Source organism: Puntigrus tetrazona, unplaced genomic scaffold (genome assembly GCF_018831695.1).
Source record: "Puntigrus tetrazona isolate hp1 unplaced genomic scaffold, ASM1883169v1 S000000270, whole genome shotgun sequence".
In the NCBI taxonomy this organism is placed as follows: Eukaryota; Metazoa; Chordata; class Actinopteri; order Cypriniformes; family Cyprinidae; genus Puntigrus; species Puntigrus tetrazona.
Genome location: NW_025047932.1, coordinates 133,680 through 159,000, shown reverse-complemented (window position 1 = coordinate 159,000; position 25,321 = coordinate 133,680). Strand labels below are relative to the sequence as shown.

The 25,321-nt window shown below is 41.9% G+C and overlaps 1 protein-coding gene across 2 annotated transcripts; it reads right to left on the bottom strand.

Annotated features, from left to right (window-relative positions):
- Positions 1-854: 854 nt before the first annotated feature.
- Positions 855-24,940, bottom strand: taok2b (TAO kinase 2b). Of its 2 annotated transcripts, XM_043230940.1 has the most exons (19): positions 24,485-24,939; positions 21,789-21,929; positions 21,622-21,693; positions 18,971-19,072; positions 18,778-18,823; positions 18,553-18,649; positions 17,695-17,808; positions 17,501-17,592; positions 16,635-16,728; positions 16,310-16,391; positions 16,072-16,239; positions 14,775-14,981; positions 13,046-13,405; positions 12,813-12,941; positions 12,534-12,737; positions 11,985-12,224; positions 7,509-7,721; positions 7,255-7,437; positions 855-3,991 (listed from the first exon to the last, which is right to left on the bottom strand). In XM_043230940.1, the coding sequence occupies exons 2-19, from the start codon at positions 21,918-21,920 to the stop codon at positions 3,260-3,262; spliced, it is 3,267 nt and encodes a 1,088-aa protein (XP_043086875.1). In that variant the 5' UTR covers positions 21,921-21,929; positions 24,485-24,939; the 3' UTR covers positions 855-3,259. The 2 variants fall into 2 exon arrangements, with proteins under 2 accessions (XP_043086875.1, XP_043086874.1); XM_043230939.1 differs by lacking the exons at positions 855-3,991; positions 7,255-7,437; positions 7,509-7,721 and having other exon boundaries at positions 8,294-12,224; positions 24,485-24,940.
- Between the last annotated feature and the right edge of the window lie 381 nt (positions 24,941-25,321).

Below are 25,321 nucleotides of genomic sequence, written 5' to 3'. Positions count from 1 at the left end.
CTAAAGATTGTGCTTTATATGGATTATCCCTGAATTGACAGAAAAAAGAAATAATAATGTGAATGAAATGCTAAATAAATTAATAAATAGAATCTGAACAAAGCTGCGTTACTCATAATAAAATACAAAGAGTTTTTTTTACAGATAATCTTTCATTTCTAAAATCTTGAAAGCTATTAAGAATTATAGCTTGTGGTTCTAAAAACAGATTTTTTCATGTAGCCTGAAATGTTACTACTACTATTTTTTATTTTATTTTATTCTTATTGATATTTTTGTTTTACTGCTCCGATGGAAGAGGCTGGTTTTATGGCTTTCTGATGTGGATCTAAGTTAGTATCACAAAAGGTATTTTGTAAACCATGTAAACGATGAAATGGCATTGTGTTTAATATTCAAAAAGTAAATGTTTATATGTTATATTGAGGGTTTCCTAAAATATCCTAACATTTTGTGTACAGCTGGAGCTAAATGAAAGCTGAAAGGTGTTTTATTCACTAAAACAAGTTTAATATGATCACACTCTGCTGCTGTTATTTAAAGATGAAATGCACTAGAATTTTATTGAACAGTGTCAAGTATTTATTGACTTTTATTGCACCTTATTTCGAAATGCACAGAAATACGAGCTTTCATATGCCTCATATTTCATCTCACCTGCCTGCTGTCTACAAACCTCTTAGTTTTACTTACATTCTAAATCAGGAACATCTTAGGTGGAACCGGTGTGATCCCGATCGACTCAGATATACCAGTCTTTGAACCGTTCCTCAATCTTTGGATATATAACGATTATTAATTCAAAGGAGCTTGAGAACGATTCCACAAGAACATCAGAAACAACACGAGACCAATCCACGTTAATATCAATTTATTATCATTTAAATTGCTTCGTGTTTATTTTTCTTCCACAGGTTTTCTCTCTTCAAAGCACAAGCGGCATGATTTCAGTCATGAACGTGTTTCCGCTTCTCCGACCTGTTAGACACAAACACACACAAACAGACAGAAAGAGTCCGTCCACCTCCTCAGGAGAGCCTCCTTTACCACCGTGCATGGATCCAGACCAGGTCAACCTGCTTCGGCAAACGCAGCTCTGACATTCATTATAGTGGGGTCATGAAGCAGCTGTGGTCAGTCAGTCCATTCAACGGCTCAATCTCACCGGCCCTCCGACGCTGCGCCCGCTTCCCCAAACACTAAAGATCTGCATGCACTGTTTACTTTAAACCAAGCATAAAGTAGTAGGTTATACAGAGAGAGAGAGAGAGAGAGAGAGAGAGAGAGAGAGAGAGACAGAGAGAGAGAGATATCAGAGCTGGTGTTTCTCGCTTGAGTTCATCAAGTTCCTCTTGTGTTCTTCTGGGATATCTCTGAATGTGTGTGAAGCCGCTGAAGCTCAGTCATGTACAGTATATACACACTTCACCTGCTGTTTAGAGTTCATCTTCCATCATCTCCTGCCTGTGCTGGGGTTTCAGATCCAGCTCTCCCCGAAAGACTAGTGATTGTAACCCGTTGCAATTCATTCAAGTCTGTTTTTGTATTGTCTAAAGTCTGAGTTAAAGGATGCTCATCCCAGCGAAAAAGCCTTCAAGTCCTATTTTTTGGTGTGTTTGTGTACAAAAGTGGCGACCCGAGTGCATCCCATTCAGACGACGCATACGCACAAACAATCCCGCCATAACGCACGCGACACCCGATTTCTTCATTACTTTTAGAAACGTTCACATCTTCTGCAACCAGATGCTTGGAGAAATTGGAAAAACGTCTTTGTGATGACATCAAACGGACGCTGGGCATTCCAGAGCCGATTTCTACAATTAAACGTTAGGTCTATTCTGTTCACATGTTATTTTATCAAAATGTCGATAGTCATAATTACTATAGAAAACTGTGGACACAATGCTTCAACACTTTAGATACTATATATTTATATATTTATATACACACAATAAAAGATCCAATTAGTGGGCGCTTGACTTCGGCTGCGTCTGAAATCCATTGCTTTGAGCTCAGTCTGTTGTCACCCACTACGTAGAAGGGATGCGTGCGCTTTCAGACGCAGCCAATCATTTTGTAAAGGTAGCTTTAAGGCCCGTTCACAGTAAGAACGATAATTATAACGATAATTACAGCGATAACATTCTGTTTTGTTGTGTGCCGCGTTCACCGCTCCAGCTCGTTAAAGCAGGGTGGATTCTGATTGGCTGAAACCGAGCTGAATGATAATGTTTCTGTTATTCTTACAGCTGCGATCGACTCTTGATTTTCAAAACTTATCGTTAAGTAAAAATAGATAGCCATTCACAATAAGAACTGTGATATTAATAGTAATAGGGACGATATTATTGTCTGACGTGTGAAGAAGGTTGGGTTCTGATTACATTAGTTTAAAAAAGAAGTAGCCTAAAGGCAATAGGAACGATGATTATAATAATTATGACGATAAAGTTTAATAAAGTGTTAAAGCAGGACGGATTCTGATTGGCTGCTTTGAATTAATATTGTTTTTCTGTTATTGTTACAGCTGCGTTAATTTTTAAAAAATATTGTTAAATAAAAGTAACATTAAGGCCCGTTAACAATAGGAATGATTAATAAAATAAAATAGAGATATCGTTCTGTTTCATGTTAACTGCTTGAGCTTCTTAAACCAGGATGGATTCTGATTGGCTGCTTTGAGATCGAACTCATGATATCATCACCGTTATTGATACAGCTGTTGGATTCTTAATTTTTAAAACTTATTATTAGATTACTTATTAGATTTTTTTAAAAATGTAGCCATAAGACGTGCCCACATAAAGAACGATAATTATATGATGATGATGATGCTTTCTGTTTCACGTTCCCCGTTTGACTGATTGTCCATCCCTCTGTTACTGATATACAGCAGCGCCGGACTCTTGATTTATTGTTATATTTATCGTTGTTTGCGTTAACGGCCTTAAACGTGACTGGATAACATATGAATACAAATGTATTTACTACAGTAATCTCATGCATTGGAGCAACTCCCACAGACGTAAACGTACTCAAAGTCTGACCGACGTAAACATTCTGTGTTCGTACTGTCGCGTACAAACGGACGAATTCTCCCGTCGCGCAGCATCCCTTTAAGACGTCTTAAAGGCAGTGGTGATGTTCCAAGCCAGTTCCAAGCTTTTATTTTGTTTGTTTGCCTTTACCAAAAAAACAACGACGAGCAAGGAAAAACCAAAGCAACAGACGAATACGATGTGCTCTCGCGCGCTCCTTACGAGTACGAGAGGTGCGATCCATTAGAGATGTGCGAGGTGACCGAGGTGCTCCGGCTCAGCACTCCGTCCGCGCCTCCTCCTGCTCCTCCGGGGCCTCCTCCGGACGCCGTTCTGCGCAGCGGCTGAGGGCTGTTCCTCAGGGCCATCAGGCTGGGGCCCCTCACCACCAGCCCTCCTCCGTACACCCCCGGAGGAGCCGGAGGGCCGGAAGAGACAGAGGGAGGCGCGGGAGGAGGCGCGGGGGGCAGCAGAGCCAGGGACTGGGAAGAGGAGCGGGAGGGAAGGTGGTGGGAGAAGAGGTGAGGGTGAGGCCCCGCTCCGCCCCACTCCTTCTCGCGCTCCTTCTCTCGCTCCCGCTCCCGCTCGCGGTACAGCTGAGGAGTGCTCTGGTGGTGGTAGTGCTGGGGCAGCTGGTGCCGGCTGTGATGGGAGGCCGACGAGGACGAGGAGCGGGACGAGTGGTGCAGGGGCCCCAGGCCGTGGGAGGACGCCGAGGACGAGGAGTCGGCTCGGCTGGGGCCCCGGCGGGACAGCGGCGGAGCCCCGTGGCTCCAGTGGTAACCCTGCTTGGGATGGGCCTCGGAGGGGATGCCGGTCAGGGCCAGGCTGCTGAAGCCCAGGCGGAGGCTCTCGGAGTCGAAAGCCTCGATCTCGGACGCCTGGCGCTCCAGGAGGGACCGGATGCGCTCCGAGCGCTCGTTCTGAAGGGCCAGCATCTCCTCCTCGATCTGGACAAACAGAACCATGGAAACTGCTTCTGATCGCCGCCATTCACAGACAAAAGGGTTAGTTCATGTTTAACTCCGACTCCAAGCATCTTAGGTGTTTGTTCTTTCAGATGAATCCGATCAGAGCTATATTAAAAGTTGTCCTGGCTCTTTCAATCTCTATGACTTCAAGTGTGTTTTGTTCAACAGTCCAAAAGTAGTCAAAGAGCATCCATACTTCAACATGCCTCACACGGCCTTTTGTAGCGAGGCGATGCATGTTCGTAAGAAAACATATTAAAACTATATAAACAGTTCTGCTAACTGTAGTAGGACATGCATGGCATGAGCCAAGTCACCTTAATATATGGAGCTTTTAACAACACTGACTGTGTCTAAAGCACTTCACAGAATCAAACAGTAAAACAGTGTTAGAAGAACGAGATGAAACACTCAGTTCAAGGCAGTTCTTCACTGAATTCAGTGATGTCTTCGTGCAGCACAGTTTACTTTATAAAGTACGTGTGCGATCAACTCAATGATAATTGCTGGAAATGAAGTGTCCCCAACTAAACAATCCAGAGAAACCAAAACTGGGTGACAGAATGAAGGAAAACAAACACCTTGAGAGTGAAGAGACTCGGTTCTCCTCTGACCAGAACAGACCAGAAGTTCAGCGTCAGATTGAGCAGAGGACTCGTCTGCTGTGGAGATCAGTGACGAGAACAAGACAAAACACCAATCAGGAGCCCGAAACAAGGATTTGTGAAGAAAATTGTCAGAGGATTTTAATAGAGGCTGGTTTTCCGTTGGTAAAGTAAGGAAACGCTGGTTTTGCTGAGACTCCGCAGTGTTTCTTGAACCACAGTCAGGTTACACAATACTCTCCTTTCAAGTATACATATAAAACCACATGGCTTCGAGAGGAGGAGCTTTATTTGGGTTCTTCTGGACTGCTGCACAAAGACAGCGGCCTACTGCCGGTACAAAACCTAAAAGAGCCAGGATGATTTTTAATACAACTCTGATTGGATTTGTTTGAAAGAAGAAGAAAGTCATTCACGTAGCATGCCTTGAGGGCGAGGAAAACATGGACTAATTTTCACTTTTTGCTGAACTAAATCTTTAATATGAATCTTTTTTCTAAATGCACAGAAGGGCTAGATTAATAAAATCTCACTGGTAAAGCTGGTTTTATAATCAAAAATAAATCTCCATCGCATGCTTTCAGAAGGAGCAGCATTTAATAAACAGAGCTATAGTTCACTGGAAAACTATATATAGTTGTATTTATTGGTCAAGCAGCTCAATCTTCAGGTTATTCAGCTAGTGCTGTAGAGATGGTCTGAGATTCAGTGCTGATCACAGAACCACGCTTCACTGACGACAAACGCTTGATGATCACTGCTTTTGATTCATTGCTATTTAATCTATATTTATTGTGCAGACTTAATGCACAGATCTTGTGAATGATTACAAAGCAATTAAAATAGCTTTAATGTTTAGCTGCAGTCTGTAACTTTTTTGTGTGTTCAGAATTTTAAAAAATGACTGTAAAGCAAGCACACAGTTTTCCAAACCTTGTTCTGAATCACTACGGTACACCTATAGTGTGTATATTAGGACTATTTAGACAGGTTCTGGAATGATTCATAAACAGACATAAACAGAGAAAAGTAGATCCGGCTACAATGTTCTTCCGCAAGACGCACGCAGTTCTGTTTATTAACCACTGGAGCGACACAAAAGTTACAGACCGCAGCTTTAATTAAAGGGATAATTCACTCAAAATATGATTCAGGACCTGAATCATTTCAGTTGTGTTGACGTCTATGGAGGATCAGAAACATATTCACTTGTTTTCTGAAGATGAAAGAAGGTCTTTCTTTTCACTTTTGGGTGAGCCGTCTCCTTTTCTGTATCATCAGCTTTAAATTCAGGTTCAATTAAAAAGTTGTGCAAGTTTCTACTGGCACAAATTCATCACTTGCATAATGTCATTGGCAAAAACACAGCCTAGACTGTTAAATATAGTTTAAACATGTTTGTGCCATCTACAGTGTGCTGAGAACATGAAACCGTTAAAAAAACAGTATTTTGAGACGAGTCTGTTGAGTGTTTCAATACAAAGCAACGGGTTTAAAAAAAACAACAAATAACCAAATCTAAAGATAATGCACCAATATTAAACTTCTAGCCAACACCAATTAGCAAATAATTGTTTCATGGCAAAAAGAAAAATTAGGCTTAGAGGACATTTACCAGAGTTAAAGTTCATTCTTTATGTGCACTAAACAAATTGGAGAAATATGCACAAATAAACGGTTTCATTAGAAAAGAACTGGAAAAACAAATCTATTTCAAATGCTACAAGTGAATATAGACATCACTTTATACAGTCTAAAACAATGGCTAGTTACATTGTGTGTGTGGTTTTTATTAAGAAATCATTTTAAGCAGCGTTTAGCAAAGATCATTTAAAAGTAGTAACTAAGGAAATACGCCGGAACAATTAAATATCTAATATCAAACCATATGGATAAGAGTTTTTCCTCAATTGGTTCGACAGTTTTTTTGTGTCACTAAATGATGATTGATCTTGCTTTTTGTTTACATCTGGAAGTGAATTTCACTGCATTTTCTCTACGCTACATATTAGCTGTATATGCTTCATCAGAAACCATGTGAGAAGGTGGACTGTCCATCTGAATCATAAACCTCTCTTCTGAAACATGTCTGGACGTATACAGGACATCCACACAACACTGTCCCAGCAGGACTCAACTTTATACAAGTGCTTTAAATTCAGAAAAACTGTCTTTCCTGTGTTAATTGTATAATTAACTGAGAAAGTTATCAGTTTAGGGAAAATCGAAGATATACCACGTTTGGTTTGGGCAAATGGCAAATAAATGTGATTTGTTTAAAACCTTTTCTTTTTCAGATATTGGTTGTATTAACTATTGTTGAAAACGTTCTGTGCATATATAATTTTGTGAAATATATTTGCATAATTTGTTATTTGTATAAAACGGAAGAAAATATACAACTGTAAAGCATTTAGCTCACAGTGTTCAAAGTTTTTAAAACCAGAGAAATGTCTGAAATGGTATAATTTCTAACCAACAGAAGGTGTCTTTACCAACAAAGACTTTAGTATGAAGGATTAATAGTTTTCATTCCAGTGGTTTTGTTTTCTTTGTATGTGTGGATTACTTTCATTGTTTTTAACATCTGGTGAAAGCGTGCCGTCAAGCAGGACTGTAGAGATGAGCGTGAGTTACCCGCTGCTCCAGCAGGGCTCTGCGGATGGACACCCTCTGCTCCAGCTCCTTCACCTCCCGCTCGTGCTGGGTGTCCGTGTGCATCTTGATCTTACTCTGGTAAGCGTTGAGAAGCTCCAGCTCCTGCTGCAGCTGCATCCTCAGAGCCTGGTACTCGGCCTCCTGCGTCTCGTCCAGCCGCAGCTGCACACAGAGGTCAGAGGTCAGTGAAGCGGCTCGGGGGCGGGCCGACCGCTCGGACTCGTCTTACTCACAGCCTGAGTGGACAGCATGTCGTTGATGGAGTGGTCGTACTGCTCGGCCAGGATGGCCAGCTTCCGGGTCTGCTCGTCCTTCAGGCGCTTCAGCACGGCCTTGTGGTCCGACTTGGGCGTGTTCTCCAGCAGGTGGTTCCTCAGAGCCTTGTATTGACGCGTCTGGATCTTACACGTGTCCTGGAACTGACGCTTAATCTGCAGCTCTTTGGACTAGAGAGACAGGGAAAGAGCCCAGACAAGACTCGCACTGCTTAAAACACACTCCTAAATCACATCCATCTCGACAGAGAGAGTGAAAATCACTTCAGACTCATGTGAGAAGAATTAAAACTTTACCTGACAGCACCTGACTTCCCCTGGAGCACAGAACCAGTCATAAAGCAGTTTTGTGAAATTGAGTCTTGTGCATAATAATGAACAATTAATCTCTCTAATGACGTCTGGTTTGTTATGATCGGACAATATTTGTCTGAGATACAACTATTAGAAATACTGGAAAGGGAGCAAAATATAAATCTAAATATTGAGAAAAACACCTGTCCAGATGAAGTTCTTGGCAATGCATATTACTAATCAGCAATAAATACTAATACTAGAAAACTTTTACATATATACTACTGCTACTGATGCTTTTTTTTTGTTTTGTTTTTAAATCATAAAAACATGCTTCAAGTGAAAAAAAAGAAATGAATTAAAGCAGCAGCAGAACTGTATGAATGACAGATGAAGAAAAAACAGGTGAAGAATCTCAACAGAATTTGAAATAAACCGAAGGACAATGATTATAATAAAGAAAATGTATTTATTAATAACAGAAATCATTTGAACTTAAAGTAAACATCCATTCATGCACAAACACAAAACAAGGATGAGACGCACACAACGGCCTTGAAACAGACGGTGCAACAACAAACATTCCTCAAATAATAATTAAGACAAAATGTATGATTTGGTTAAAAAAAAAAAAAAAAAAAAAAAAAAAAGGGAGCACAGCATATGTAAACATTAACAAGACAAAAAAAAGGAAATAAACTTTAAATTGCCAATAACTAGAACAAATATGGCTAAAATTTGAATCTTCTTCAAATAGACAGCATTTCCTCTTCTCTCATGTAGTACACACATGGTCCCTTTGATCATCTTAAGATTTCTAGCAAGCTTTTCAAATAAAGATGATTTGTGTGCAGTGCAAGCTTACATCACAATCTTTGGTTGCTAATTTGCATATATCTAGTCCAACTTTACATTAAAATGATTGTCATAATGGCCTTTATTATGCAGTAAAAGATTACTAATAAATATGAAATAACAGTGCCATGCAAACATTGAAAACTAGCACTAACTAGGCTAGACCTCTCTTCATAAGGATATGATCAAAACACTGGTTTACATGGTAAATATGATCAGATCATTGCCTCTAGTGCAATAACACACCTTTCTTCTAAACTCAGCATCCATGCATCCTCCACTCCAAACACATCTGCTCTTATACTGTGGAGTAAAACTGATCCGGCTCCTAAAGTTATGAGATTGAGATTTAATTCATCAACACTTAATAAAGCTCAGAACTGACTGAACAGCATCTGAAGATGGAAAGGCCCGGATCACGTGGCATAGAGAACTAATCGTTCAATCCTAGCGTGTGATATATATATATATATATATATAAGGGCTGGGGTTCACTTTGGCAAGGACAGATTCTCTTTCACTAAATATTTCAAGTGTTTGATTGTCATTTCTGAGGTCCTGCCTCTAAATCATCCAGTGAGAGGACCGAACCGTTTCAGCTGCTTCTCAAATGAAATCAAACACTGAACGTGCAACAAGATGCAGCCTGGTTTCTGTTTCTGTTTCAATACAAACTTTTCTCGACACGCAGGAAAGCTTTGGCGCGTCGACTAATGCACTTCTGGAAGATTCGGCTTGTAGTGTTGTGTTTTTGGGAGATCTATAGTGTAAAGCACTGTATTATGATCCACTTTCACAGTCAATTAATTCAGCATTTAACATGCATGGCTTCATTGAAAGGTTTTGGTTTCTCAATATAATATCACTGTTATGTAAATAAAATAAAAACTAAATGAAGATTGCACAGACATGGCTTCAACAATCACCATAAAACATACAGCTCTTGCCATTTGAGAATAAAAAAAAAAACTTTTACAAAAAGCACAATAACCGACTGAAGCTTTCCTCTTGGTGAATGAAGGAGCGAAATAAAACGGAGCAATAATCTTAAAAGGAACACTTCACCTAAAACTAAAGATAATTATCATCATTTATTCAAGCCAATAAGACTTTGGTTCATATTCAAACACAACTGGACATTAAAAAAAAAAAAGGAAACCTGAAAGATTTCTGTCCCTCCGCTGAAAAAACTACTTGGATCCAAAGTGTTTATAAAGACATCATGAAACGAATCCATATGAACTGAGCTGACTGAAGACTCACAGCGTGTTAAATATGCAGGAGCTCAATGTTTGTGTGTGAATGAAATATTAAATTAAATGTGTTCATCCTTTAAAGCAGCTGAATCTCTTCAAACACTTGATTCATATTATTGCTGTCAAACGATTACATCCAAAATAAGTTTGTGTGTACATATATATATATATATATATATATATAAATTAAATATTTGTTTACACATTTATATATTTATATTCAAACATTTTATATTATAGATTTAATATATAAACAAATACATGTATGTGTTTATATTTTTTATAAACTAATATAAACACACACACACACACACACACACACACACACACATGTGAACAACAACTTATTTTGGAGGTGATTAATTTCAATTCATATGGATTTGTTTGCCTTGTTGGAAGTTTACAACTATATTTTAAACAACGAAGCCAAAATGTGTGAGGATTTATGAAAAACGTCTTATTTGTGGCTTTGAAGACTGACCAAAGTCTTGTTAGAGTGAATAAATGACAACAACCCTGTGAACCCTCTCTGTGACGACAGGAAATCACTTCAGTGAGCCTCCATCTATCTCCAGGGCACCATCTTTCCTCTCAGACTCCTCCCTGACGGAGTTCTCCTCAGCACGCTCTCCCACCGGCCCTCCTCCCTGAACAAGCTCTCTCGCTCTCGCCTCCTCCTCATCCTCCTCTTCCTCTGCTCGCGGGCGGCTCGGGGCAGGAGCACCGGGAGCTTGCTGGCTCTCTCCCTGCGCAGGATCCCGAGGGCCCGGAGCCGTCTCAGCTGACTGGAAGGCAGCTCCTTCAGCAGACGCTTAGCCAGACGCAGCACCACGGAGTTAGCCAGGTCCGTCAGAGTGCCCAGCGGCCGGCGCACGAACCGACGACCCAAGAGAACGCACCGCGCAAACAACACCGAGGACCGGCTTTTGGCCTGATACTCGGCTCCGAGGCTCCTCAGAGGCACGGGGATTCTGGACTGCCGCCCGGCCCAGTTGCGTCCGGCTTTAGGGAACATGTCGTAAAGGCTTCGCTCGGTCAGACCGCCGAGGAGCGACTGGCACACGGCGAACACCGGCCTGGGCAGACGGAACAGAACACGCATCCAGAGGCGGTTGAGCTTGCGCGGGGCGCTCTGGAGGAACACCCTGGCCGGACGCAGAACCAGAACCACCGCCAGATACAGGGTGAGGAAGAGCGAGGGCGAGCTGAGGAAAGAGGCCGAGATCAGGGCCACCGGGACGTAATAGAGCCCCAGGCTCAAAGACAAGCCCAGACTGAAGAGTCCGGAGCCCCAGCAGGCCAGAGACAGGAAGGTGGAGAAGGACAGCGAGCAGCAGGAGCGCAGGAACAGGTAAGAGAAGAAGAGCGCCAGGAAGAACAGCTCAGCCGAAAGAAGCAGGGAGGAGAGCGAAGGCAGCGGAGGAGAGCGGCGCAGGGACAGCAGGAAGACCGAGAGGAAGAGGAGGGTGAGGAGCGACGGCTGCACGGCGGCGGACAGAGAAAGAGCCAGGCAGATCGCGTGAGAAAAGAGCGAGGGAAGAGACGGCTGAGACGAGGAAGGGGAGGGAGGCGTGTAGACCGGAGGAGGCTCCAGCTCCTCCAGAGTATCTGGGAAGTAGAACTCCGAGAGCTCGTCTGCGTCTCGCTCCAGGGGGCGGCGCTCAAAGGAAGAGGCGGGCATCAGCTCTGATGGACACCCATCGGCCACGCCCCTGTCCTCTTCCTCACACTCCGATTCGCTGCCGGCGTCCCAAGGACGGCCTTCTACTCGTCTGGGATCAATCTGCTGAGGTTCATCTAACTGCTCCTGCACACTTTCTTCTTCTCGTTCTACCGCTTCACTCTGCTCAATAAAAGTCCCTACTGTTTCTACAGCTGTCTCCTCAAGCTGCATCTCATCCCCGTCTATCTTTTCTCCATCTCTACTCAGCTCTTCCTCAGGCCCCACCCACTCAGTTATAAGCCCCTCCCCTTCTCTAATGGACCCCTCCCCTTCTTCGCTAGGCTCCTCCCCCTGACAGGCACTCACTCTCAGGCTCTTGGGCTGCTGGCGCACTTCGACGGCGTGTTTTTGCCGCAGCTCTTGCTCGCGTCTCTTGTTGTACTCCATCTGGTTGGTGAGCTCGGTCTGGTGCTGTGTGCGGATCAGATCGGCCCGAGTGTGCTGCACCAGACCCAGCTGCCTGAACTCCAGCTCCTGGGTGGACTCGTGATGCCGCAGCAGCATGGCACACTCCAGGTCCTTCAGGGTCTGCTTCTTGTTCAGGTCCTGCGGCGGGACAAACACAGACGTGGTGTTATTTATGAGCTTCCTTTAGAAAGTGTTGGAGGTGTGGAAGACATTGATTCGTAGTTGAATCCACGATAAACACACTAGTGTTTCCTATTAATTACATTGACTGTGCAAAAATATGACACTTCTCATATCAACATTAAAGATTTCAAATATTAGTTAGCTATAAAGTGTGAACAAAAATCTAAACTGTGATACAGCTTTGTGTGCTGTGACTGACTGAAGTCTAGAGTGTAATGCAGTTAACGGTTTGTTCTGTCTCTGTATCGCAGCTGAGCTGAGCACCTCTCTGAGCAGGTCTTGCTCCAGGTTGTGTCGAGCGAGCAGCATCTTCCTCTTGTACTGGCGGCCCTGCAGCTCGTAGTACTGCCTCTGTCTGCGCAGTAACCCCGCCTCCTCCTCCGCCTGCAGCTGCTGGAGACACTCCTTCTGCTGCACCAGCCACTCCTGCTTCTCCCGCTTCGGCGTGGACTGGTTCTCGCTCAGCTCCTGCTCACAGAGCAACACCCGTCAGCTCCTCTGAGAGACAGACAGACGATCAGATGAACAGATTTTCATCCGTACCTCTTTGAGCTGCTCCTTGCGCTGTCTGTACTGCCTCTTCTGAGACTCCAGCAGGCTGCTGAGCTCCTTCTTCTGCTGACCCAAGATGTGCTGCTGGAACTTCTTCTCCTCCGTGAGAGCGGCCTTAGCCTGAGACGAGAGACAAGAGAGGAGTGAAGAACAGAGCAGAGAGGAGGAGTAAAGAACAGCAGAAGGAGGTGGAGAATAAATCCTTCCCCCATCTCTTCCCTCACCTCCTTCTCCAGTATGGCCTGGTGCTTCTTGCTGAGTTTGTCTGCTTCACTGCTGAAGTTGTTCCTCTGTGTCTCCAGTTCTTTGTCCAGTCTCAGCTGGTGCTCGTCCATCTCAGCCTTCAGCTTGTTCTCCAGAGCCATCAGCTGCTTCTGGTGCTGTCTCCTCATGCGCTTGTACCTTGACATCTGCTCTCTGAGCGCCGAGCCCTGCTCATGCTCCTGGATCTGTCGGGTCACCAGCGAGGCCGTGCGGATGGTGGCGAAGTGATCCCGGCCCCTGCGCCGACGGCCCCCAGAGGGCCCCTGCTGCTGGGGGTCTACCTCCGGCTGGTACGGGTCGTCGTAGATGTTATCGTGGTTCTGTAAGGGACAGATGAGCATTTAGGCTTTGAATAATGAAGAATTCTTCATGCTTTTGATAATGCCTCTTATGCTTTTAGGGCTGTTTATTTGATAAACAATAAAAACAGTAAAAATGTTAAATATTATAGTTTAAAACAGCTGTTTTCTCTGCAAGTTTGTGTTTAACTGTAATTTATATCTGCGTAGCTGTATTTTCAGCATCTTTACTTTAAAATGCCCATTTGACAATCGCTCAAACATTTATCATCAATGCTGAAAACAGCTACCCAACATTTTTCAGCAACAAAAAATTAAAAAAACTTCTATTTCAAGTAAATGCTGTTCTTTTAACTTTAACACTTCTGGAAATCTGGATCATAATTTGATCACAATTTAACTCAAGGAGCTCCAACACATCTTCTGGAAGAGTAATGAACGTCCGGATCAAAACACAGCAAAGCAGCAGCATAAACAAGTGATGTAAACATATCTATATGTAAAAACACGATCAACATTAATCATTTATATGAACTTTAATCATTATATAAATCAACACAGCCTGATGTTACTGAATGAGATGTAGATGGAGGAAGAGGTGTAGGAGTGTGCAAGCTTCAGATGTGTTGATGAAGAGAACGACTCCATCTGTGCTTTGATCGCTGCTCAGGGTCTTTGAAAAAAAAATAAAAATTCTCTGCTTTTTGAATCATGCTTTTTAAATGAAACTTACCAACATTCAAAGTGCTGATAAAAAATATTTGCATAAAGCTGGATTTTCTTTTTCCTGTTGTTTAAAAGCTGGGGCTGGGTTTCTTTTTATTGGCTTACTGCATGTTCAGATATTCATAAAAAAAACATTCTCAGATGCATCCTGAATCTCCTCAACAATTCTGAATCGATTCATAATGACTTCAGAATATTTGGTTTGGTGCGCTTCACTTTCACGCTGACTATTTGGCAAGCGATCCAGAAATTGTAAACAAAACCATTCGTGTGCTAAGGTCATCCATTCATTGCATAGAAATTTTCAAGCAGGAAAAAACAGGAAGTTCAAAAAAAAGGGGGAAACGAACATGAGTTAGTTTCGATTGAACCAAACAAGATAGCTGTGAATACACCCTTAGGGTCGATGATGTCACCAGCTCCCACACACACACACACTTGTTTGGGCCGTAAAATATTTTTGTGCCGTTTTGGTTTTGTTCAATATTAAAATATTAATATTAAATATTTAATGGTCAATTTGGGGTTGCTGAGGGGGCGTTGAGTGACCTGAGAATGACCTTTAAATAACTATTTTATATCTAAGAAACCAAAGCAGCACAAACGATTGAGACTATCTGTGTGTCTTGTTGTCTGAGCACACTGGGCTCCCAGGAAGACGTACCAGAGGTTTGTGCAGCACCGAGCTGTTGGAGGTCACCGTATGCTCGCCCTCCTGCATCATGGCCATCTCTCCGCTGTCGTCCGAGCCGTCCGCCAGGCTGTTGACCGAGGAGCTCTGGGAGCTGGCGCTGATGGACATGGACGGCAGCGAGTGGGAGCTCTCCATGCTGTTCACCGTGCCTGTCCTCAGCATGTACTGCTCCACATCCTACACACACCACAGCGTGTTAAACACAAACCAGACGGAGCTCGCCGCTGCTCTCATCTGCTGGAAATGACATCCGCTTTATAGACGCAAGCAGGCATGAGGATCTATCTGACATCATGATATTCATCAACAGCAAAAATCTGCATCAAACAGCTGGCAAAAAAAACAATGTTCATCATTACACTGGATCTCTAGTCGGTCTTAAAGTGACAGTAGCCTCATAAACCTGTTGCTGCTGTTAATACTAATAATTCTCATCTGTACAACAAATCACTCGATGCTCCCAAATGAATTACACTAAATTCTGTCATTTTTACTATTGATTACATTTTATTATTTCTTTTTGAGTAGAACTACTTTTTCCAATTTGCAATATTTGTGAATAGATGATTGTCAGATTTCACTGGATTTGTGACGAAAACAAGGCTTTCCCTGCAGTTAAAATACAGACTTGGTTTAATTCTAGCAAGTAAAGAAACAGAGACGAGTTCTACACAGTTTACTACTGTAGTAATTTTAGTACTTGGAGGTTATTTACAAAGCATTTACTTAACTAGTAAAATGAGGAGACAGAGCTAGTAATTAAAACTAAAACCAGAAGCCACCAATAAATTAAATTCTCCTCCTATTAGATCTAATCAATCCTACAATAAAGCAAATCTATTTTTTGTTGTACAGTGAGGCCATAGCCTACTGATGTGAACATGCCCAGCAGTTTTAGACAAAGCCTTTTTAGCTTGAACCACTACAAAGACAAAGCTCCTCACAATAGCAGGCTTCGAAAGCAAATAAGGCCATTCTTGAGTTCATATTGACTTTAAGGCGAGTTACTGTAAATCAATGCCTCAATTTGCCATGATGTCACAAATCAGTCAAGGTCAAAACGGTGCAAAAGAACAATAAACTCAGAACATCTGAAACACAGGCGGACGAATGTCTGAAAAGAAACCAAACCCTAAATCATGTTTGGTCTTTTGTTAAACCATGTTCTTCTCTGGTTCACGTGATCAAATACACACAAATATAGCTGTTCTAAACAGAATCAACTTTCCTTCTCTCGTTTAGACAGCAAGACAAGTTGAAAGGTCACCTCTTCCTCCTCCGTGCCCTCGGTGGCGGGGCCATTGTGCGTCTCCTGGAAGAGGATCTTCTTCATCTTCCGGTACTGTAGGTTATCCAGCTCCCTCACGGCGTCTTTAGTGCGAGCGATCAGATCCATCACCACCGTCACCGGACGCTCGCGGCACAGGAAGTGATGCTGGAGGAACAAGGAAGCACACCTCAGTGTCTAGAACGCATTGCAAAACAGTCTAAAAAAACAGGCTTACTTTAAGCAGCACATCAGAGGTAGGTCTGTCCTGGGCAATCTTCTGCAGACAAGAGTCTACAAAGTTACGGAAATAATCTGACCTGAGAGGACAGGGAATAAGAAATTAAACAATTCCATAGAATTACTACTCGATCACTCATACCATTATATAATATCTTGGTTGTATCACCTCCCCCTAATTTTTAATAAATATTACTTAAATCTAATTGGTTTGTAATATTGACCAAATTGGGACATATTTTTAAGAGCAAACAAAGTGGAACGTTGTGTTATCTTTAACTTCTAAGCAGTATAACACAAGGTTCTAATGCGGTGTACGGTACCAGTGATTGGACTGCAGGACCGGGCTCTCGTTCTGGGCGATGTGGTATAAGGCACTCATAGCATTCATATTAAACAAGGGAGGCTTCCTCTCCGCTATAACAGAAGAAAAGAAACAAGCAAGTGTTAGCTGCAAGACTTCCACTGCAAGCATAAGACGGTCTAAAATTAATATTACTGTCTGTGGTAATCAACAGCACGCCATCAGACTCTGAAAAAAGGGACATTTCACAGCAGAGATGCATCGAGTTTTCTTTCGTAGGGTTCTGGTAATAAACCGGGTCTATTTTACAACCGACTTCAAATGTCCAAGAATGAGGTGTTTGGTTTCATTTAGATTCTGCTCAACGATTCCCGTGTTCACATTTTAATGTGCTTTAAAACAGAGAAAAGCAGTCTCTGTGTGGCTTCCTGGTTTGGTTTTTCACAACATTGTGTATTTTACTGCAGGAAAGGTTGTTCCGGGTCTGAAGCAGTGTGCAGAAAACAACATCAGTATATCATCATCACAGTAGTTTTTGTCTTACGTGAAAACACGAGAAAGAAAAAATACATTTTTAAAATACAGTATTTTTCCATTAACACATGTTAATCAAAGAACAAATATCACTGACTGATTTGACTGCATGTTCTTAATAAGCTATATTTCATTTACAAAAAGAAAACTACGCAATGTTTTTAAACTTTAATTTCAGTTTCTGCTCTTAAAATAGGTTCAGACATCTTTATACTATTACTAACAGATTTGTTTGTTCCTGCTTTCTTACGGTTTACTTGGCTTTAACACTTTAATATGTCAAATTTAAATGAGTCTAGTTGATTATGTTGTGTACTTATATAAGATTTATGGACAGCAGCGATGCCTCACCAAGCTCTATGCAGGTGATGCCGAGTGACCACACGTCTACCTTCCCGTCATACTGGCCTTCATCCATGGCGAGGATGACCTCTGGAGCCATCCTGAAACACAGCGCAGCTCACTCACACCTGCCCTCGTTACACACATCTACACACATCTACTCCAGTAAAACAAGAGTATATTTCTGCCAGACGTGTCTGTACCAGTAAGGTGTGCCCACAAAGGAGTTGGCGGGAGCCACGATGGAGGCAGAGCCGAAGTCTCCCAGCTTGACCTGGCCAGGCTCCGTCAGTAAGATGTTCCCTGCTTTCACGTCCCTACAGAGAAAGAAGCATCTCGTTTATTGACTGAAGATGACCAACAGCAGCTGATACCTTAACTGTTTTAGGTCTGTCATTGACCGCTGACTCCACAATATTTTCACAGTAATATCACTGCTTAGTTCACAGCAACTTTTTCTTTAAGGGACAACATTTGCCACCTAAAACTGATTCCTAGGGACATCTGTGCCATTATATGAGCAATGTTTTAGAAGCTTATTAGATTTATGAATCATCTTTTATTTCAAATGAATAAATTAACAATGAATAATTACAATCATAAGACATAAGCTGTTAAGAGTCGTATGAAATAAAATGAAGTGAATCAATAATGCTAAGAGATGCAGTAAAAAGTAAAGATATGAAGCTAAATCATTTGTGGGTGGCAGCGAGTGACAATCATTAACAAACGATTCTTCAAACGGCTGATTCATTTAAAAAAGCAGCAAATGAACTCACTGAATCACTGATTCGATCATGAAGACAGATTCATTCAGTAACAAACATCTGTGTTTTAATCAGCTCTATTACTCTGACTTTGTCTGGAACTGTTTAGTTGGCGATGAGTAAAAAAACAATAGCGTGTATAAAACGTAGACCACATAGTGCACTCTTGTATGATACTTGGCTTGCTCCATACTGTCAGCCTCCACATTGCTGAAGCCACAATTAAAATATTACTGAACACAACATGTATCTCACACCTATTTCGCACCGTGTTTTCTTTGAGCGTCTCTGTACCTGTGAATCATGTTGTGCGAGTGGAGGTACACCAAGCCCTGCAATGCACCGTGGGTAATCGCTGCAATCTCCACTTCCTGTAATGGTTTCTTGTGCACTGATGGAAAGAGGAAGAGAACAAGGGGATCCTGTTTTGTGTTTCTACAAACATCTGCATCGTTTTACACTTCTGCATGCGACGAGGGGCTCTGGACAACCACGAGCTTCCAGAAACCACTCACTCACCTTCCAGGAGATCGGAGGCCGAGCCCAAACAGTACTCCATCACCAGCTGCAGCGGCGGCACACAGACACAGAGGAAGGGAGGAGGGAGAGAAGGTATAATTGCTGTTAGTGAGTGACAAGTGGTGCGTTTGGGCTGTTGTAGTAAACGTAAGCAGTGCTAGCGGGCCTGCCTCCCACACACTGAAGCACTCACCCATGCTGTGTGTTCTCGCAGGTAACAGCCTCTGTACTCCACCGTGTTCGGGTGACGCAGCTTCTGGAGGAACTTCACCTCTTTGATGATATCCTGCCATTTCTGCAGCGGCAACCAGAGAACAATGGAACAATCAAGGCACTATTGAACATCGTTTCTGGTCTATGAGTGTGGGAAGCACAAGCTGAAGTGTGTTCCTATTAGACGTGTTGTGGAGAGATTGTAAATGAGGCGTGAGCTGCTCAAGTGTTCTGCCGCACAGCGAAGGGAGTCCTTTCCAGTGTTTAAATGGCACCACCATCTATTTCAGCCACAGAGAGACGCTGAATGATTTGCATAATTTAAACACAATGCTGGGGCTCGCAGACACCAGAACTTGGGAACATGCTAGTAAACACAAGAAACGCTATTCTATAACCTGCACAGCTTGAGATGACTCGACTCAGAATAGAGTGCACTTTTCATCAGATCTGAAAGTGTCATTTCATTTCTGCAAGTGTTTTTCCATAGAAGTCTTTAAGAGTTATAAGCCATGAACCGAAAAACAGGAGAGTGAAAACATTACAAACTTTGATTTGAAAGCAAAAACTAAACTAAACTTGGTACAAGACTAAGCACTAAAAACTACAACCCCATTAATGGCATCAAATGAAATATAATGCTGGCTGTGTATTTACTAGGGGTGCACACAAACTCAGACCAAATATAATCACACCCTCTTTTCAAATAATTTCAACAATAAATGCCATTTTGGTGCTTTGATGCGGCGAGACAGACTGCTGTATAAAGTCTACGATCATCCTTTCATCTTTATTACTAGTGTTAACGTGAAACACACATGACTGAACATCATGTAATCACTCAGTTAAGTGCTTTAATTGCAGAAAGACGTGTCAATAAAACAGCCTGTAAACAAAATGTCACGCAGCATTTCATTACCTAAAGGAAAGTCATCTGCGTCTACAGCTCGTTATTTGCTAGAGAAATAAAAAAAAAATCTAAAAAAAAATTGCATTTTGCTAAATATTGAGTATAAGAAATAAGTCCATTTTAATTGTGTAAATGATTCTAACTTGAAATAAACCAGAAATTGTATAATTTAGAAACATAGAATCATGCATAGAATCATAATCATTATATCTATGTGTGTATATGTATATGTATATATATATATATAGTGTAGTGTAGGAAGCCGGACTCATTGGCAGTGATTTGTGTGAGCTGGCGGAGCTACAGAGCTCTTCTGGTGTGATTTGCTTGTTTTGATTCTCTGATTGGTGGAGAATCATGGGTAACAGTTTTTCACCAGAAATTCCATCGTTAAAGTGCCCCTATTATTCCATTTCCTGTATTGCCTTTCATGCAGTTTGTAACGTAGCTGTATGTGAACAGAAACAATCCCCAACCCCACAAACACATCATTTCTCTGATGACTGCTGTACACCGTAGACCAATCACAGACCAGGCCAACTGACCAATCAGAGCAGAGGAGGCTCACAGAAGAGAGGGGTTTAGAGTATGGATGAATATTACCAGATGGATCTCCAAAATCAGCCGATACTGGCTTTAAAATAAAAACATTTTTAAAATCGGCATCGGCTTGATGTGAAAAACGATGCAGATGCGTCCCGCCAGGAAGATGAATACATTAACTCGTGTGCTCAGGGTGCTAGTGATTAGATCACACCAGCAGTGCGGCTCATCCTTCAACCAAAGTTTTGTCTGAAAGGTTAGACTAGCTTGACTGTTTGTTTAATCTCTGAAGCACGTACAGAATAACTTGTGTGTGCGGGTCCTAGCGCTGTTCAGTAATTTAATTAAATAACAAATCACATTTAGGCTGTTTGTGATTAAATAAAGCAGTAATTAAAGTCCTAAAATAATTATATTTTGAAGCTATAGCTTACATGAAACCTTTTAAAAACATTACACTTATCATTTTAAAATTATAAATAAAAAAAATGAGGTGATATTAAACACACTAGAAAACCAAAATGTTTTTTCATCTTGTATGCAGAGCCGGCTCAAAGCAGAAGAGAACTAGATGGGCTGGTCCTGTGTGCATGTATATCTATTGTAGGAGACTCCCAAAACAATACGAGCCTTAAAGTGGCATAAAAGGGGGAACTTTAGGCTAGCACTGAATACTAAGTCTTGTATAAATCTTTAGTAAATATATTACCAGACTGAACTATTTCGCTGATATTTCTTGTTTTGGGCTAAATTAAGTAGCCCTACAGGCAAACACAACAAACAAGTTAATCATTTTTTAATTGCTTTTAAAAATTTCACAAGAAAATTGCATTTGCATTTTTCCCCAAACTGTGCAGCCCTACTTCCCAGTGTGCTTGTGTTCACTCAAACAGGGTATACTTCGAAATGCGTTTGCATCCAAAACTAAAAGCAGTATAATTTTCTGCCAACATTTCGCACGTCCTTGGTGTCAGAAGTCTGCCTATGATACCTAAAATAAATAAAAATGCATTCCAGGTAGGCAGCTCAATAGGTGTTGGAACGGAGCCATCATCTTGCTCTTACATAAAGCCACCTGCAAGATGTTCAGGATGTTCTTGCAGAGCGATTCTAGCATAGTCCCACTGCTCTGTTTAACTACAGCTGCAGGAACACTGTGCTGGTGTGTCTGTGGTCACCTCATTAGACTGCTTGCCACTGTAGGACATCTTCTTGATGGCCACCACCTCATTGGTGCGGATGTCATGGGCCTGCAAGAAGCATGCAAACACACGTGAGCCACAGAGTCTCTTTATCTATGCTCACTGAGCAGTGAAGGAGCACTGAACGGTTAGTGGACACTCACGAAGTAGACGGCTCCGAAGCTGCCATGGCCGATCTCCCGCAGGTCTGTGAAGAGCTTCTCAGGATCCTCCTTGTAGAAGAGCTCCGCCACCTCTGGGTCCTTCAGACTCCCAGCCCGCGCACTCGACGGCATGGCCAACACACACACACACACACACACACACACACGGGTCAATTCTTTTACATCTGAATTCTGAATTTATACAAGTGAATAAATAATCTTTCTATTGATTTATGGTTTGTTAGGACAGGACAATAATTGACCTTATTTATTCAATTTTAACGTGACGCCAGCATCAAGGCTACCTTCATAGTGATTTTTAAAAGTTGAACAATGATATCTGTCCTTATGGAAAACGTGATAAATGCACATTTTGCGTGAATGGCTCGATTTCAGTTTCGACTGAACAGACAACACCTCAACATTGTGTATTTTTCTGCAACATTTTGAAATATTCTAAAGTATTTCTGGAGTATTTTGACCCTAAACCCCCTCTTGATACTTACAATAGCATAAAAATATCTAAATATCACAGCAGAGTAGGGTTGGGCAATCAATATATGGCACATTATATCCTGTGCATCTCATCAGTGAAGGCTTTTCTTTGATTAACGGTAAATCTCCATCAGCTGTTCTCAAATCGAGCATCAGTTAATACACTGAGAAGCTCCGCAACACCGCATTCAAGCTGATATCAGTGATCTACGGCTGTGTATTCACTGATACTCCATTTGAAAACCGGATCTTACGCTTTCAAAGCTAGCTTGCTAGACTCTCCACAAAAACTTTTTAAAGTCATGTGACCATAGTTCTGTATCAATCTTTATTTAGCTTACTACTTCTGCTAACTATTTAAGATGATAAAGATTATGATTAACAAAACATGAGAAATATTAGTTGTTTTGTCGAGGGGTGACGTAAGACGTAAATAATCCCCCATCACTGCTCAATCATCACCAGTCTGACTGAGAACCAGCAGAGGACCAGAAGAGACTAGTTTTAAATGAGAAGTGTTATAATTGGCCTTCAGTAAGGGGAACCTCATCTCTACACTGAACATGAGAAGAGCAGAACAAGAACCACATGCTGAAACAGAAGTACAGACAGCTTTTATGTAAGGCCAAATCAAAAACGGATCATTACAGAGTTAAAGCCAAGCTGATGTGCAGGACTGTGTTCAGACCAGAGACACAGCTCAAGTTAAAACACACTACATTTAAGCATTTCAGTGGGTTTTATGCATCTAGTTTAAGAGCTCAGTAGAAGGTCTGGTGTCAGCTTTAGGTCAGATTTATGCAGATAGCTCTTGAGGGTTCACGCACAGTCAAGCACTGCTATATAACGCAGAAGCAACAGAGTGCATTACATAAGAACAACTGAAATAGAGCGATGGTCTGAAGCAGACACAATTGAAATGATTTCATGAGAATAATTGTGCTCGAGCGTTCAAAAGCAGACACCTGACTCACAGATTCACACCTTCCCATGATGCTCTGAGTCATGTTCATGTTAAGATCGCGCTGTGAACACGCTAGAACCCTCACCTGAAGGAGCCGGTGCAGATGAAGTCTGAGAACAGACGGTGTGTGTCGGACTAAACGGAACTAGGACTTTCACGTGAAAACAGTCCTGTGTGTTAACCCTACGAAGCCTGCTGTCCCTCTGAGACGCCTCTGAACGAGCAAAACTTTGACAAACCTTCTGAGAGTCAACCGTCAAAACGTCAGCTTTCTTTCTGATGTCAAATCATTTGATTTTTAGCAAAAATGTAGGAAGACAAACATTTACTGGACTGAAGAAACATTAGGTTTACTTGATTATCCATAAATAACGTTTGTCAAAAAAATACATTTAAATACAATCATCAGGCTTCTTTTTCATTTCTCATCATTGTATTACACTGCATTGTGTTTCGTAATTTAATTGTGTGATCATGGAGCACAAAACCAGTCACGTTTCAGCATCAATTCTATGTAATTTGTGAGATTTATAAGAAGTCTTTCCTTTGATGAACGTGTCGGGATCAGACAGTATTTACCTGAGACTCAACTACTTGAAAATCTGGAGTCTGAAGATCATCTTTAATATTGTTCATTCTTAGCTAATCACTAATCAAAAATAAAGATTTTATGATATATTTATGGTAGAAAATGTATAAGACATCTTCACAGAACAACATCTGAATGGCTTTTGGCAAAAAAAAAAAAAGCTGCTTTTGACTCATACAATGTATTTTTGGCTACTGCTACAAATATAAGGCTCATAAATCATCTTATTAAACATATTACTGGGAAATATACCGATGAATGACAATATACATTTTATGCCAGTAATCTGTTCCTAATGATTTACGTTACAAGCTTTCAGAATATCATCATAAAAATATGAGCCTCTGCAGCTAAACGCAGATATCCATCGAGACGCTCCACATCCTCACGGTGTTAAACCGAATCAACCTGATGCTCGGCACGCTTTCGTTTATATTTTGTAGAAAGGTTCAGAAAACGGTTCCGCTGAAAAGAAACGAGATGTTCCTGTCAGGCTTGACAGGGTTAAATAATACATGGCGTTACACAATCAGAGGAAACACAACGACGAATAAATGTGTCACGGCCCGTAATATCGGTGATGACCGTAAACAGACGCCGGAGCTCGGTGTGTCGGTGTCGGTGGAGGAGCTTTGGGCTCGGTCTTACCGTGGTGTGCGGGATCCAGTGCGGCTAGCTCGAGACGGCTAGCACCGGCCTGCTGAGGAAAATCCCGCCAATCCTTCCCGCCTCGCTTCACAAACACGACCGACTCAAACCGCGAGCCATAGACTTCTAACGAGCCTCTGTCTGTCCGTTCATATGTGTGTGTGTGTGTGTGTGTCACTGTGTAATACCGCCGCGATCCGTTAACGGACTCGATCAGCTGACTGTCAGCGAGCTCTTTAAACCACGGTCCGGTTTTCCGCTTCCGCCGCGAGTGTGCGCTTCATTTCTGCTCATGCCGTCGGAGTCAGGCGCGAGGTTCGTCTCTTTCTGTCGTCGACAGCTCCATCCCTGTTTTTCTTTTCCTCCCTCGTTCGCTTTTTGTTCAGGACTTCATGATGGCGGAGCGGGGCGGGAGCCGACCGGAAACCGGAAGTGCGGGTGAAGCGCAAATTAAGTGTTTCTAATTTTCTGTAAATACGAATTTAATTACAGCGCAGACCTGTGCTCTTCTCCAGCGGCTGATAGAAGATGGTGTATATATATATATATATTCATAATGTATATAGGACAACATGTATGTGTTTATATAAGCACTATTAAACCCATTGTTCGCACAAACATACAAAATATAATTAACATGGTTTCATATCATTCATACAGTATCATATGTCACTGTTGTAATTAATATTCAGCTTAAGAATGGAGCATATTAATACCTTCTGAAAGAGCTTCATTTTGTGAGAATTACTAAAAAATACAGCACTGGCACACAACAGGCCTAAAGCAGCACTTTATCAGAATATTGACTTTGAATAATACTGATTACAGAACTGTGTT